This window comes from Hyaena hyaena, unplaced genomic scaffold (assembly GCF_003009895.1).
Source record: "Hyaena hyaena isolate Hyena2069 unplaced genomic scaffold, ASM300989v1 scaffold_126, whole genome shotgun sequence".
In the NCBI taxonomy this organism is placed as follows: Eukaryota; Metazoa; Chordata; class Mammalia; order Carnivora; family Hyaenidae; genus Hyaena; species Hyaena hyaena.
Window position 1 is genome coordinate 1,413,798 of NW_024080759.1, and position 17,905 is coordinate 1,431,702.

The 17,905-nt window shown below is 35.8% G+C and overlaps 1 protein-coding gene across 1 annotated transcript in view; it reads left to right on the plus strand.

Annotated features, from left to right (window-relative positions):
- The window catches only part of BAZ2B (bromodomain adjacent to zinc finger domain 2B), a 299,967-nt gene that overhangs the window by 152,248 nt on the left and 129,814 nt on the right, over window positions 1-17,905 (plus strand). Inside the window, exon 3 of the mRNA XM_039237514.1 lies at window positions 10,672-10,815. Coding sequence (XP_039093445.1) covers window positions 10,674-10,815 — 142 coding nt within the window. The 5' untranslated portion in view covers window positions 10,672-10,673. The remainder of the gene's footprint in view (window positions 1-10,671; window positions 10,816-17,905) is intronic.

Consider the following 17,905-nt stretch of genomic DNA (forward strand, 5'->3'; position numbering starts at 1 on the left):
CAATGGCTGCTTCTGAGCTGGATCCTGGGGTGGCTGAATCTGGGCATGAGTCCTTTAAAAGCAGTTTCTCAGATCACTACAGTCTTATAGGTCTTGGGTGCAAGCCTTGTTGTTTTTCAAAGTTCATTGTCTTGGGAGCTCATCTTTCAAGTGTGTGTGTCATAAAAGTTGGGATGCCCAATGTGGGGCTTGAACCCTTTGCTCCTCAGGAGAACTTCCTGGATTTTGGGTTCTTTCCTGGTAATGGGTCTCTATGCCGGGAGTGGGATTTTATAGCAAGACTGTCCCAGTCTCTTAGCTGCTTTAATGTGGTTTTCTTGTTCACCTGATATCTAGTTATTACGTAGCCAGACTTTAGGTTTTTGTTTGTTTGTTTTTAAAGGAAATTGTTTCATAGGTAGCTGTAGACTCAGTATGTCTGTGGGAGGAGGTGGATTAAAGATCCTTGTGCACCACTATCTTGAACCGGAACTCACTTGAACATATTGAAAGGTAATTTTGAGTAATACCAAATCTTTAGAAATCTTTTCTCTTTTTTAAAAATCAATTTAATTGTCATTACTACTAGCACATGGTACAAAATTTTCAGGTGGTAGAAAAGATATATGGTGAAAAATAATTCATCTATCCTAGATGCCAATTCTTTAGTCCCTTTACCTAAGAGTAAATACTTACAAGTTTCTTACATATTTTTCTAGAAGTATTCTGAGCATACAAAGAATATATACCTTTTTTTCTTCATCTTATGTGAGATCATTCTATTTCTATTCCTCCTCAGTTTACTTTTTTCATTTAATTAGATTATCTAGTATAGATCTACCTCATTCTTTTATAATAGCTGCATAGTATTCTATCAAAAGGATGTCCCATAATTTAACAATTCCTAATTGATGGAATATTTTGTTCTTAAAGGTCATTTACAATTAATATGTGAGAATATACTTCTTGAATAAACCTAAGAGTTTGAACAGGAGAGTGATAATACAGAAAGATGAACCTAATGCTAGAATTACCAGAACAAAAGTATTTTTGCATGATACTCACAAACTCTGAACATAATTTTATTCTTTAAGAAGCGTTTTTTTTTCTTTTGCTATTTTAACTCTGCTTCTTCCCCACTGAAAAGGAGTTTTTATTCTACTTAATCAGACCTGTACTACTTAACATCTTTTTCTTCAGCTTCTGAGTGTATGTGGATACACTTCTGTTTGTTACCCTGCTTTATTTTTCTCAATCTCTTTTTCAGCAGCCTCAGTTACTCTCCAGAAATATCTTAGAAATTCTAGTTAGTTTAGTTGTATTTCCTAGTTAAGCAAAGAAGTTCTTTTGTTTATACTTTGGGACCCCTTGCATTTGTAGATGAAATGAACAGCCAGCTAGACCCTGCCTCTCTTTTTATCCTTCTAACTTTTGTATCCTTGTTAGAAATTTCTTTTAAAGTTTTTTAAAGTTTATTTATTTTTGAAGGAGTGAGGGGGAGGGGCAGAAAGAGAGAGGGAGACACAGAATCCAAAACAGGATCGAGGCTCTGAGCTGTCAGCACAGAGCCCAATACAGAACTCCTCTGAGCTGAAGTCAGATGCTTAACCAACTGAGCTACCTAGGCACCCCAGAAATTTCTAATCCTGGCCAGTGTTCAAATTCATATACTCTACCTATAGCTTAGCTGATCCATACATGTTAAATTTTATTCAAATCTTCTACAATATTCTTTTTTTTTTTTTTAATTTATTTCTGAGAGAGAGAGACAGAATGAACAGGGGAGGGTCAGAGAGAGAGGGAGATACAGAATTTGAAACAGGCTTCAGGCTCTGAGCTGTCAGCACAGAGCCCAACGTGGGGCTCGAACTCACAACTGAGAGATCATGACCTGAGCCAAATTTTGTCGCTTAACCGACTGAGCCACCCAGGCACCCCTACAATATTATTTTATATCTTTGCATAACCTCTTCCTCATAGATGTTTCCTTGCAACGGAGCACTTAATTCTTTGAATGGAAAGGGATACTCTGATTAGATATTTATTGACCAGTATGAAAATCATTGCTTTAATCTTGCATAATTTTCTTATCAAGTCTCTTGAGGTATAAATAAGATGAGTAAATCTTTGTAAGATTTACCAAAAATATATAATTTAGCATAACACTTGGAGATAGAACCAAGACCAATGAAAGGGAAGATAAGGAAAAAGTGGAATTAAATTGTTAAATATTTTAATGCAGTGTGAATATTTTTATTATTATTTTTTTTACTGTCAATTTGATAAAACTGTGATAGGGACTTGAGGGGTAGTTTAATTCAAACCTGTCCTTTTGCAGATAAGGAAACTAGTCTTCAGGGTGTCTAGGACTTGCTCCAGATCACTGGCTGTGACATAGGGTACATGATTGCTAGGCCACTTTTGTTTGAGGATATAACTGTTTACCTGTTTATAGTGGTAGTTAAAATGTGTAAAGCAGCAAAGGAAATTGATTCACTTTATATATTCATTTTTAAACCACGGTATACATACTTAATGACTCGAAAGAACTGTGTCTTTCAGTGTAGGTAAGTTAAAGTTTAGTAAATAGAATGATTTTCCTTCAAATGTATTATGTTTGGAGAATATTTGTTTGATGTCTAATAAGGTGTTTCTGCCTCATCTCCTATTCCGCAAAATCCCTTACGAAAGAATGTTTGTGTCTTCTTGGCTTTTGTTTTTGGTTTGCTATCTAATATCTTGAAATATTATTTGTCTAAGTGTTCAGTTACCTGGATGTTATATAAAGAAATAGTTATAGGGGCTCCCAGGTGGCTTAGACAGTTGAGTGTCTGACTCTTTATTTTGGCTCAGGTCATGACCTCACAGTCTTGAGATCGAGCCCCCTGTCAGCCTCTTGCTGAGCTTGGAGCCTGCTTAGGATTCTGTCTCCCTTGGCCTCTCCCCCACTTGTGCATGTGTTCTCTCTCTCTTTCTCTCTCTCTCTTTCAAAAACAAATAATAAAAGAGTTCTATAAAATCCTTTGCCAAAACTTTTAGAAAATAATGGACCTGCAAATCTACAGTTAGTGATACCACTAAACCAAAAGAAGCAGAATAGTGACCTCTTCCTGATATTTTTGATGACTGTGTTTCACTTTAGTTCATAATGCAACGAGAAGCAAAATTTCACCAAATCTGCTTATGTGTTTTGAATTCTCACAGAGAACTTTTGGTGGTGTTGGCAACAATTAAGGCAGAACACCTTTCAGGAGGAAGACCTATGTCTGTTTTTATGTTTACTTTCTGAATATTCAGCCTATCCTATCCTTCTGCTTTCAGTACTAAAGAATCGAACAAAAGGCAGCTGATCACGTTTGCATTTCTTTGCCAACATGTCTTGCCCTTCCCTATTAGCACCTGTTCAGGTTTACACCTAGCAGCTGTCAGTGTTCATAAACTCTGATTACACAAAAGGGAAGTTTGATATGCCTGAATTTGAACAGTATTATCATTAACAAGTGATTGTTGAATCTTTCTGAAGTATTGAAAATCAGCAGTCAGGGAAGAAGTTGTTTGCAGTAATTCTGATTTTTGTCTGTTCTCAGAATTGTTATTGGTAATTGTCACTTTTTTAAAGTTTATTTTGAGAGAGAAAGAGAAGGGGGGAGGGGCAGAGAGAGAGGGCAAGAGAATCCAAAGCAGGCTCTGTGGAATCAGCATGGAGTCTGATGAGGACTCCATCTCACAGCCATGAGATAGTGACCCAAGCTGAACTCGAGAGTCGGATATTTAACTGCCTGAGCCACCCAGGCACCCTGGTAAATATCATCTTAATAAAATATAGTAAATTCATGTTATCTAGAATGAGCAAATATTCTGATATGTGTTTGTTACATATTCTACATTGTTAATTTTAAACAATTAGGACAAAATGTAAAATACAGACCAGAGTCTGACACAAAAGTTAGTTGAAGATAATGTTTAAATCAGCTTGAATCATGTTATAACAATAACAATTACATAGAATTACTACTTCGCAGAAAGTTTTAGTTAATTGAATTCCAAGTTATACAAGTTTTGATACTTTAGATCAGGATTTCTGAGCCTTAGTGCTGCTAACATTTTGAGCCGGCTAATTCTCTGTGTGGGGGATGTCCTGTTCATTGTAGGAGTTGAGCGGTATCCCTAGACTCTGTCTCTGCAGAGTCAGTAGCATCTTCTCAGATGTGGCCATCAAATATGTCTCCAGACTTTGCCAAATGTTTCCTAGTGGCCAAAGTGGACATTATAAAGTCACCTCTGATTGAGAGCTAGTGCTTTAGATTATGGGAAAGATCTGTAATGAATCAAATCTTTTATAATCCCTTCATCATCATCTGCATATTTTTCTTCTGTTGTTCACATCAACAAATGTATTTTTTACCGTAGTGTTTTATGTTGATTTTCAGTTGTAGTAATCTTTACCTTACCTTGGTTATTAGCTTTATAAATCAAAGAATTCTGAAGTTATACATTAAAAAGTATATTCTTAAGTGGCCTTAAGCTAGAAGATGCACCTACTAATTGATATTCTTCCACAGCTTAGTGTTTGTGATGGGGGAGTCATGTTATTATATAGTCCCTTCACTTTTATCTTATGGTATTTGGGCTGTTTTGAGTCACAGAGAGTCAGTTTGTTGGTAGTGGTTTGGACCTGACGTGAAGGTGGTATTCTTAACACGTAGGGTCAGAATGACAAGCTATTAAGGGGCGCCTGGGTGGCTCAGTGGGTTAAGAGTTTGACTTCAGCTCAGGTCATGATCTCACGGTTCGTGGGTTCCAGCCCCGCATCAGGCTCTGTGCTGACAGCTCAGAGCCTGGAGCCTGCTTCAGATTCTGTGTCTCCCTTTCTCTCTCTGCTCCGTCCCCACTTGCACTCCGTGTCTCAAAAATAAATAAACTATAAAGATAAATAAATTAATTAATTAAAAAGAATGACAGGCTATTATAGGAGTGCCAGTACAAGATCTGGATGTTCTAGCCCTAACAGAAATATGAATATAGATGCTTCTTGGATGCCTGACCCATTTTTATTTTAATGAATATATTTTTCTTTTATTTAAATTTAAAAAAATGTTTATAGAGAGAGTGAGCAAACATGAGTGGGGGAAGGGGCAAAGGGAGAGAGAGAATGAGAGAGAGAGAGAGAGAGAATATCTTAAGCAGGTTCCTTGCCAAGCATGGAGCCTGAGGCAAGGCTCGATCCTAGGACCCTGGGATCATGACCCAAGCCAAAATCAAGAGTCACTCAACCAAGTGAGCCACCTCTGCATACATTTTTCTTAAATGATCTGAAGAGATGGGTTTTTACTATTTTATTTAATATGCTTGAATAATGAATAACAATTTAATGTAATCATAGATAATTATATTTTTTCAACTGAAAATTAATGTATCCCCATTTTCACATATATTGTATTCCAGTTTATTTGGAAAGTTTTACGGCAAAACTCCTCACCATTCATACTTATACAATTGCAAGGCATTTATTTTTAATTTGTAACACAAAATTTATCTGGCTAAAAAAATGTACTAATATGCTAAACATACATGTAACCTATAAATAGATATGACCAAAACATTTACTTGAAATGAATAATCGAAAATACCTTAAGGTTTCATTTATTGCCACATATACACACGGGTAATTATATACACAGGCATTCACTTTTTTTGTTTGTGCTTGAAACTTTTTTTTTTATTATTTTTAAAATTTACATTCAAGTTAGTTAGCATATCTTGCAACAATGATTTCAAGAGTAGATTCCTTAATGCCCCTCACCATGTAGCCCATCCCCCCTTGCAAACCTCTCCAGTAACCCTCTGTTCTCCATATTTAAGAGTCTCTTATGTTTTTGTCCCCCTCCCTGTTTTTATATTATTTTTGCTTCTCTTCCCTTATGTTCATCTGTTTTGTATCTTAAAGTCTTCATATGGGTGATGTCGCATGATATTTGTCTTTCTCTGACTAATTTCGCTTAGCATGAAAACCTCTAGTTCTATCCATGTACTTGCAGATGGTAAGATTTCATTCTTTTTGATTGCTGAGTAATACTCCATTGTGTGTGTACACACACACACACACACACACACACACACACAACACATCTTCTTTATCCATTCATCCATCGGTGGACATTTGGGCTCTTTTCATACTTTGGCTATTGTTGATAGTGCAGCTATAAACATTGGGGTGCGTGTTTATTAAAAACAATAGCTAATAATTATTAAGTGGTGGGTATTCAGCCCTTTGCATTCCTTATCTCATTTAATCCTCCTAATTATATCATCATCATATTACTCATGAGGAAATCGAAAGTTCGCTGAAGTTACATACTTGGTACGAGGTCACAGCTGATAAGCTCCAGATACTGTTTTTGAACCTAGATAGTGTTTGTTATCAAATGTCTTGTTGATATCATATTATAATCACAATATAATCTGTATCTTCATTTCTTCAAGGTTTAGATTTATATTCCTCAACCCCAACTAATATGCATTTTTTTGGCATGCCTACTATGTGCCACACTGGGTTTTTTTTGTTTTTCTTTGCTTTTCATTTAGAAATAATCTTGGACTTAAAAACAGTTAAAAAACAAATACAGAGCATTCATATATATTTTTTGCCCACATATATATTTTCCCCCTAATTTTCATAATTTAGATGACCATAGTACAGTTATCAAAATTATAAAAATCAGAAAAGTAACACTGGTAAAACACTATTAATTAAACTGTAGACTTTGTATGAATTTCGCTACTTTTTCCATTAATGTGTTTTTTCTGTTCCAAATTTCAGCCTAGGATTCAATATCACATTTAGTTGCATCTGCTTATAGTCTTTAATATATGGCAGTTCTTCAGCCTTTCCTTTACTTTCATGACCTGGACACTTGGTGAACTCTAGTCAGTTATTTTACATACAGTCTTTCAGTTTGGTTTGTCTGATATTTTCTCATGATTCAACTGAGGTTATGTGTCATCAGGAAGAATGCCACAGAGGGATATGTACTTCAAGGGCATCAGAGGGTACATAATGTTTTATTACAGGTTGTATAGTTTCTCCATTGTGAAGTTAATTTTTTGCCCCCTGTAATTAGTAAAAACCTTGGAGAAGATACTTGGAGACTATGCCAATATCTTGTTTCTCCTCAGACTTTCTCCTACTGCTTTTAGTATCCCTCTGTACACATGTATTATAAGGCTTCTTCTCTGAATAGTTCTAAAGACCCATAACTACCAGTTGTAGTTCCACTCTTTCTTATTGCCAGGTTTAAATTTTATTTTTAAACTATGTTATAATGAAGAACCTACTAGTGGTGCGCGTGGGTGGCTCAGTCAGTTAAGCATCCGACTTTGGCTCAGGTCATGATCTCACAGTCCGTGGGTTCGAGCCCCATATCATCAGCTGTCAGCACAGAGCCCAGAGCCTGTTTCAGATTCTGTGTCTCCCTCTCTCTCTCTGCCTCTCCTCTGCTCATGCTCTGTCTCTCTCTCAAAAGTAAAAATAAAACATTAAAAAGAAACTACTAGTATTTTTTCTACTGAATAGATTCTCAAAAATAGATTGTAAGATTCAACTAAATGTATATTTTTAATTTTAATAAATATTTCCGGGAAAAATAATCTCCAATAAGCAGTATATAGAGACTGCTTGTTTTGCTTTCTTGATTTTACTTGCTTTAATCCTGAATCAAGTTATAGGAACAGAAAGAAATATACCTAGAGCTTGTAATTTATTATCCTAAAAGATGTAATGACAATTATGTATTGAATTATTTTATCCCAGATACTCAGCTAAAGTGCTTATCTATGTTATATCACTAAATTATTTTTGCTGTGTAGTATAAAAGCAAATAAAAAAACTTTCCATTTTTTAAAAAATAATGCATTGAGACAATGAGGTTACCAGCTATAATTTTTTTAATAGCCTTTTTCTGTAATCTCTAGGTAAAGGATTCATATTTTTTGCATTTAGTAAAATGAGACTTGTTGGTGAAAATAATTTGTGGAGAAAGATGGCATTAGGGCCTTGGCTCAGAGCAGCCTCATGTCTCAAAGCTCGTTGGTGACTGCTTGATGACTCAAAACCTGCCCTATAAACATTAGTTTCATGTAACCATCAGTACCAACTACACCTTTCCATGATGAATGCTGAAAAAAGGAAAAAGTTCTTTAAGAATAGGACATACTCATTATGGCATTGTCGTCTGTAAGGTGATTAACAGCAGAACCACAATATGAACAGAAGTTTTTGAATTGTGTATGATTGGAAAACTTGTTGAGCTGATTACTAATGATGTGGTGTTGTTAACCAGAGACAACCTTTACCATCTGTATCGATCTTATGAGAAAAATCATCTAGATACCATATGGATTAAATCAACATTTAAATATTAACCCTGAATTATTTTAATTGGTCAGTGTTTTAAAATCACACATTTTCTTATAAAATATAAAATAATTGTTTGAATTGCCTATAAAATTCCATACAGAAATCTTATTTATGGTTAGATTATTTCCATGGTGGAAGTTTGTTTGTGGTTGATTATGAGTTCAGTTATAAGTGAGCAGTATCTGGGGCACCTGGGTGGCTTAGTCGGTTAAGTGTCCGACTTTCGCTTAGGTCATGATCTCGCAGTTCGTGGGTTCGAGCCCCGCGTCGAGCTTTGTGCTGACTGCCAGCTCAGAGCCTGGAACCTGTTTCAGTCAGTGACTCCCTCTCTCTCTGACCCTCCCCTGCTCACGCTGTCATTCTCTCTCTCCTAGAAATAAATAAAACATTTAAAAAAAAAATGAGCAGTATCTTTTTTTTTTGTTTCGTCATATAAATTGCATACTTATGAAAGTAGTTGTGAAGGTCATGATTTTCTTGGTTCTTTGTAGTATCACTGTATGCAGAGGGTATTAAAATAACCATAATTTATTCTATACTTTAAAAAAAATTATTAGGATATAATTCACATATAACATTTGATACTAGTTTCACATATACAACATAGTGATTTGATATTTGTATGTATTGTAAAAGAATAAAATCACGATAAGCCTACTTAACATTCATCACCACACAGTTACAAATTTTTTTGTGATGAGAACTTTCAAGATCTACTTTCTTAGCAACTTTCAAATAAACAATACAGGGGCACCTGAGTGGCTCAGTTGGTTAAGCGTCGGACTTCGGCTCAGGTCATGATCTCACGGTTTGTGGGTTCGAGCCCTCTGTCGGGGTCTGTGCTGACAGTCAGCTCAGAGCCTGGAGCCTGTCTTCAGATTCTGTGTCTCCCTCTCTCTCTAACTCTCCCCTGCTCACACTGTGTCTCTTTCTCTCTCTCAGAAATAAATAAAACATTTAACAAAAAACCCAAATAAACAATACAATATTACTACCAGCCATCACTATGCTGTACATTATATCCCATGATGTACTTATTTTAACTGGAAGTTTGTACCTTTTTCCCCTTCCACCCATTCCTACTCTAAATTTTTAACATTAGCATAAATGGTTACAATAAGCCAATGTAAGATTACACCTGAAATAGCTAAGCAAATAAATATAAATACATGTAAGTGGCTCAGTCATTATAAATGGGTCATATTAAAGCCATTTTAACCATAGTTCATACTTGACATGATTAGAAATTCTAAAATGTATTTGTCTTTTTGGTGGGGGAGGAATGCCTCTGTGTTGGGGATTACCAGGTAAGATTCTTGGATGCTTAAGACTTACAAGACTTGGCAAGATTACAGCCCATTCAAATGTGGTGTTATTTTAGGGGCACTTGGGTGGCTTAGTTGGTTGAGCATCTGACTCTTGGTTTCGTCTTAAGTCATGATCCCAAGGTCGTGGGATCAAGTCCCATGTCAGGCTCCACGCTGAGTGTGGAAACTCGGGATTCTCTCTCTCTATCTCTCTGTCTCTCTCTCTCTCTCTCTCTGTCTCTTTCTCTCTCCCTCTGCTTTTCTCACCCACTCACACGTGCTCATTGTCTCCCTCTAAACTAAAATGAAAAAAAAAAACACAAAAAACTAATCTGGTATTATTTTCTTGATTTGTTAAGATAATATGGGCATTATGTTGTAAGTGCATAGATGATGAGGTGATTTAGGAAGAATATGAAGTTAATATGTTAATTTTTCTAAGTTTGTGGCAACACATTTGTATGAAGATATATTCAAACCATTATTATTTTCTTTTGATATAAGGAAACTCTGCAAGTCTATTAAAAGTGGATTTGGTATACTTAACATTAAACTTATTTCATAAATTGGTGTTTAATTTTTTTAATGTTTTATTTATTTCTGAGAGAGAGAGAGACAGCGTGAGAAGGGGAGGGTCAGAGAGAGAGGGAGACACAGAAACTGAAGCAGGCTCCAGGCTCTGAGCTGGGTGTCAGCACAGAGCCCGACATGGGGCTCAAACCCATGAACCGTGAGGTCATGACCTGAGCCGAAGTTGGCCGCTTAACCTACTGAGCCACCAAGGCCCGCCATAAATTATACTTATTTTGTTTTTATTCCATATTTTATCTTTCTGAAGAACATGTAGTTTGAAATTCTTTCATAATTTAAAAAATATGCTAAATGTGTTTTTCTTATTTAAATATGTTTACTTCTTTGAATAATTCCACTATTGAACACTGAGAATTAATGGTTTTCTCCCTTTCACAGATATGGAGTCTGGAGAACGGTTACCATCCTCAACAGCCTCCTCTACTACACCTTCATCTTCAATACCTTCTGTGGCTTCATCAGTTTCAAAAGGCAGCCTTTCCACGGGAGCTGCTTCACTGAGCTCTACAATCAACCCATGTGGTGAATACCCTTTATTAACTCAGTTTTAGAATACCTTCCTTTTACTAATTTGCATTCATAGAGTTTTATTGAACTCTGAATAAAATGTTTTCATTATTTCTGTTGAACTGTTGAACAATAACTAGGTTTCTGGTTTTCCTGGATTTTGCCAGCACACTGAGGTGTCACACTGGATCTTTCATGCTTTTCATGCTTATGAGAAGCTCTCTTCACCTTGATGTCTTAATTTGACCATTTCAACTAATAAATGAGTACATGCAAAATATTTTAAAACAATAGGCCCATGAAGAAGTGAAAGAAATACAAAGGAGTCCTGGGTGGTAAGATTAGGTACCAAGGCCATGGACTTTTTGTTCTAAATTTGCTTCTGGTATTTGAAATATCCTTCACCAAACTCCAACTACCCCCGTTCACCATGTGTACTAAAGGAGATCATGTACTCAATGGAAAATGTTTTAACATTAACAGCATGACAAATTTCTCATAAACATGAACAAAGTTCAGATTGCTAAAAGATAATAAAAAATTTGATTTCAGAAGTGAAAATACCATACATTTTGATTAGTTTTGTAGAAGGTGTTTTTAATTACTGACTGAAATAACTCTTTGTCCAAGCATGTTTGGTAACATACCTCCTTTTTTAAAAAAAACAAAAATACCTAAATATGATTAACTCATTCCTTTATCACAAGGAAGATTTTAACCTTAAATATGTTTTATCATATAGATTATTTCATATGTTTATAAGCCAAAGAACTAAATGATATCTTAGTTTTTCAAAATTAAGATTTATAATTTTAGATAAATGAAATGTATAAATATGGAATGTTTGCTAATAAATACCTTAGCAAATTGTCAAATATACATTTATTCAATCATTTTGATTTATCTTAATCAATGGAATGATAAGAAGGATGTCATTTTGTCATTGATTTATCAGAACAATTTTCTAGAATTTTCTTAGGGATTACAAAATAAGTAAAAGAGTCTTTTATTAAAATAAATAAATAAATGAAATCCCTATCCTCCTGCATCCTGTACAGTCTTGGCTGAGTCAGTTCACAACCTCATGCACACTTCCTTTATATATAAAATGATGAATACCTTTGACGGTATGCTGTATTCAAAAATAGTGATGCTGTGATTGGCATTTTATCTTAAGTTAGTTTGTCTACATGATTGCACAAAATTGTACCTTTGTAATTATTATTTCCTGCGCCTTATAATTCTTCTTATTTCCTTTGTTGTCGGCTCACTTCAGCGTATGTTCCAATCTGCTTGTCTAACTTTGTATTTACTTCTGAATTAGTCTTTATATAGTATTCCTAGAGAAATTTTTTTTTATATATGTTGAAGGTTTAAATAGCATTCCTGAGACAAATCTATGAGTTTTCTGGACACTTTGCTGTTACCAGTTTCTCACATTGTTTTCTGAATTAGTGACACTTGAATTGCTTACAACTTTGGGTACTTACAACATGTTGGGCACTATTTTTTGTTAGTGATAGTTGAGAGTTGCAAAAGGGATGGTGTATGTCAATTTGCTGAGTAACATCAGAAATTCCCTCGTCTAGAAAATTTATTTTTTACATTTATTTGCCAATGTGAAAGTTAATAGATTTTTCTATGTTGAGTTGCTTATGAAGGCATATTTTATTTCTATATTTATTCAGAAATATAAGGTTTATTAACACATTATACTTTCAGGATATACAACATGAGGTTTGTTTTTTTTTTCCACTTTCTACATCAGAAATTTCCTTGTCTAGAAAAGAATTCATATTTGTCATTTATTTACCAACTTGAAAGTTGTAGAGTTTTTATGTGGAGTTGCTTATGTTGAATGAAAGCATATTTTATTTCTATGTTTATTGAGACATATATCAGTTATTAACATATCAGACTTTCATTATGTACAGCATGAGTTTTTTCACTTTCTAAGAAAAGCCTTTTTTGTTTTTAGCTTTCACAGTGTTGTGGTTTATGTTTAAAGTAAAGCCTAATATTAACTTCCAACTCATGGAAGAGTTATGTAAGAGAATGCTCAGTTGTCCTGCTTAGCTCTTTTTATCATATTTTCCTCTCTTATATGATTCATTGTTTTTGGCCCATTCATTCTGATAATTCTCTTCATTTATAACAAGATCATAGAATGTTAATTAGCCTAGACTCTTTGTCGTAAACAATTTGTATCCCCTCAATTTATTTGATGTATAGAGACAACAAAACCATTTTCATCTTTAAAATGTCAAAACCTCACCAGTTCTTTTATAGCTCCTTTGAGGACATTCTGTTGGTTTAAGCAGTCATTTTAATTGGCCTTTCTCCATCATCTTCATTAATGGCATGTCTACAGGAGTTCCTCTGAGTTACAAAGGATGCAATTCAAACCTGCTTTCAAACTTTGAGGATCAACTAATTTTTTTTAGTGAATACCTTGTCAAGGTTTGGAACTAAACCTACCTCCAAGTTAGTTTGTCACTATTGTGGATTCTGGCAGAAGACATGAGACTCCTGGGTCAGAAATTTTATTTCTGTCACAGCAAATAGCATGAATGTCATGTTGGCATTGGCTCCCCTTGCCTCCCAAGTCCTATAGAGGCAACACGGTGGTCCAGTTGAATCTTATAAATCTTCTAAGTGGGTTTGTGTCGCAGCTGAGGAATACCAAACTTGGGCAATCCATTGCTTTTGTATTAAATGAAAGCAAACCTACTCTGTCTTGAAGACGCTGCTTCATCCTTCAGGGTTGCTCCCTGTAAATGCAGTCCTGAGAAATGGTCTGCTTACAAAGTGGTCAAGACTTTGCATTCTTGGCATACCCAGCAATAATATGCAGAAACCTGGGAGGATTGCCTCCCACAACACACCTTTAATTTTTTTTTTAATTTTTTTAATGTTTTATTTATTTCTAGGAGAGAGAGAGAGAGAGACAGCGTGAGCAGGGGAGGGTCAGAGAGAGAGGGAGTCACAGACTGAAGCAGGCTCCAGGCTCTGAGCTGGCAGTCAGCACAGAGCCCGACGCGGGGCTCGAACCCATGAACCGCGAGATCATGACCTAAGCGAAAGTCGGACGCTTAACCGACTAAGCCACCCAGGCGCCCCTACACCTTTAATTTTTATACAGTAACTATGATAGAAAACAACATTGCAATAGTGAGTGATTAATCTAAGGGTATCTGCATATGGGTTTTGTTGGTTATATCAGAAGAGTAATGTTTCTTTTCCCTTTAAGTTATATTTTTTATTTTTTTATTATTATTTTTAAAAGTTTATTTATTTATTTATTTAGAGCGAGAACATGCACATGAGCCAGGAAGGAGCAGACAAAGAGGTAGAGAGAGAGAATCCCAAGCAGGCACCATGCTGTCAGCACAGAGCCCAACATGGGGCTCGAACCCACAAACTGTGAGATCATGACCTGAGCCAAAACCCAAGAGTCGGAGGCTCAACTCACTGAGCCATCCAGATGCCCCTAAGTTACATTTAAAAAAAAAAATAACATGACTATTTCTAGAAAATAATTTGAGACAGCTTTCAATAAATGTATTGGCCCAATAAACAAACACAAAATAACTAAAAATATCAAAAGATAGGCTCTAAAAGGTAAAAAGGTGCTAGCTGAAGAAAGCCACTGATCTTGGGACCAAAAAAACTTACCAAACTAGCTGCTAAGGATAAAGGAATACATAATGTGTTACATGACTCCTACATCACTGTTAGTAAGTAGATCAGTTCTTCAGAAGAAAAATAAGCTGTTTTTTTCTGGCTCTGAGTGATATGTGGAATATGTCACCAGAACCATTGTATAAAAAGCCAAATGATACATAATATCCCACATACCAATTTCATAGATATTCAGATTATTCCACATATTGACTCTGAGTAAAAGCTAAGAGAAAGTAGTTTCACAATTAAACTTTTATCAAATTTGTTTGAGATTTGCGATCATTGACCTAAGACAAAAATAAAACTTTGAGAAATTTCAGTAATAGTTAAGCTGTGTTATAGACCAGTAGTTTTCAACCTATTTTTAAGGGTAGAACCTTTAAACAAAAGCTTATAAAAACATTGAATATATAAAACAAATAAACGGTTTAAAAATTCTCTGGCCTAAGCCAAAGTATGCCTACTTTTCTTTTAGAAATTAAAGACTGGTTTATCTGTTTGTCTTAGTTGCAGGTCACCTCCCTCTACAGAAGTGTACCAAATCGTAATATATTGAGGAAATTGCAAGTTGACCAGTAAATACCTCAACTTAGGGTATATGTCAGTTATGACAGTGCTTAACTATGAATGGGAAAACATGGAACTTAAACATGCAAGCCCACAGAAAGGCAGTTCTGGAGTGGGTAATGCCATCACAGACCTGGCCTTCTAATTTTATATTCTGTCTTCTATAGTATGGGACTTTCATGCTCACATGTATATCCTATGACTGTAAGAGAGCTGATCCATATACAGCCCTATTTTCTAGGAAGGAAGAAGATGGGTAAGGGTGAAGCAAAAGTTGCATGCTAGCTTACTTTGACTTCTATTAAAGAGTTTCCCAGAAACCCCATCAGAGATCTCCACTTATATCTCTTTCATATGAATCATAATCTGAGCTTCCAGAAGGTCAGGAAAACAAGTTTTGAGATGAGCATATTGCTGTCCTGAAGAAAATAGAGGTTACTAGTAAGGAATAGGCAATATCTACTATGGCTAAATGGAACCAGAGGGACAGGAGGTCAAGCTGGGGAATAAGCTACCGTCCGATCATTTAGAACTTCATTTGCAATGCTTAGGAATTTAGGCAGAGTAATGTATTGAATAAAAGCAGGATTTTGCAATTGAAATATCTTGAAATTGAATCTTGGCTTGTTGACTTTTTAACTATGTGAATTTGGGTAATTAACTTACCCTTTTATTTTTTTTAATTAGAGAGAGAGAACACATAAGAGGGGGGAGAGAGGCAGAGAGAGGGAGAATGAGATTATCAGGCAGGCTCCACGCTCAGCAGGAGGGAGCCCAATGTCAGGCTTGATCCCATGACCCTGAACTCATAACCCAAGTTGAAATGAAGAGTCAGATACTCATCCACTGAGCAACCCAGGCTCCCCATTTACCCCTTTCTGAGCTTTAGTTGCTTCATCTATAGAAAAGATATAACACCACCCATTTTGCAGCCCATTTAAGGATAAATGGGATAATACCTGACAGTCAGTAGGTGCCTAGTAAATTATACCCATTATTTTTATCCATACTTCATCCAAGTAGAAGTGTTTAATGATTACACAGAACTTTGAAAATGAAAGATTTGGCTTCACGTGAACATCAGTTTGTAATTAATGGGAATAAGACTAAAGGCAAAGAAGACTTTTAGGAGTTACGTATATTTATCTGTATGAGAAATTTATGGGCTAAAATTAAGGAGTTATTGGAGATGGAGAAAGAAGGTTGCAGAGGTATTTAGGGAGTAGACTCTCATGGGATATAATGACTATTCAAATTTGGCAAGACAATGTTTAGAGAGAGAGAGAAGCCCTGACATGACTTAAGTAACTGGGTCAGGAGTGAAGTAATGAGAAATGTGGAGGAGGAATAAGTTTTAAAGCAGAAAAGTCTCAGTTATCTTTTTGCATGTCTCACTTAATGGAGTATACATCCATACTCCTGTTGGTGGACATTTGATTTTTTTTTTAATGTCTTTATTTTGAGAGACAGAGAGCGAGCAGGGGAGGGGCAGAGAGAGAGGGAGACACAGCATCTGAAGCAGGTTCCGGCTCTGAGATGTCAGCACAGAGCCCGATGCATGGCTTGAACCCACGGAATGTGAGATCATGACCTTAGCCAAAATTGGATGCTTAACTGACTGAGCCACCCAGGCGCCCCATTGTAGACATTTGAGTTGTTTCCAGCTTTTGCTGATTACAGTGTTAGGACCATTACACAAGGATCCCAGGGTATGTAAGCATACATTTCTGAAAATGTCTTCCAACTTTACCAGTAGTACTAATTTCTTTTCCCAACAACTGCATATTAGAATTCCTGAGGTTTGTCATCCATGCCAACACTTCCCATTGTCAGCCTTTTTGATTTTTGTCATTGATGAATATGACATAGTGTCATATTCCTGCCTTTTTATGTTTTTAGCCTTTTGGATTTCTTCTTTTTTGATGTGATTGTTTAGCTAAGGCTTCGGTACATGTTTTATTGGATTGTTTATCTTTTTCTAATAGATTTATGAGGGTTTTATATTTTGGATGCCGGTCCTTTTGTTAGTTATATATGTGGGACCTATCTTTACCCAGTCTGTGGTATGCCTTTTTTTATTCTAAATTGTCTTTTTCTTAATAAAACTTCCAATTTTAATGTAGTTGGATTTCTCAATATTTTGATTTATGGTTATCCTAGTTTAAGAACTCCTCTTTAACCTTAAAGGTTATACATGCATTTTTAAAGATTTCATTTCCCTCTCCTTTAGTATTGCTTTGAACTTGGTTATCAGATAGCAGGCCAGCTGTGATAGACTGGATTGGCTTTTTAGTTTCGGAACTGTCACCATTTGGGGTTGTTGGTTGATATTTCAGCCAGTTCAGCTCGTGATAACACTAAAGCTGTTTTCAGCACGAAGAGATTTAATACAGGGAATTGAATACTTTCGAAATTATTGAGGAGCTGGTTCCCTCGTCCTCATGCATGATTTTAGGGCATTACTGCTGAATTGGCCTGCTTAAGGTCCAATCAGGACACCACTGTTCCAACTAATCACTCCATGGATCATACCACCTCACCTGCGATCCACTGTTCAGGAACCACTGACATAACTGCCTCCAAGGTTGTTCTGTGTTGCCTAGTAGGTCTGCATCCACAAAAAGGACATGCATTATGTGCTGCTGATCTGCCAGTTTAACTCGGTTTTTAATTCTTTTCAAACATATCTGATTGATAGAATCTAAATTATATTCAAAATCCTGGCTACAAAAGAGGAGGTTAGAACAAATGTCAAATGAGCCAATTATCTGTGCACTTGAGCTCATTGGTGATAGGTCCCCTGCTATATCTCCCAACCTGTGAATGTAATAAACTCCTGATATATATATAGATA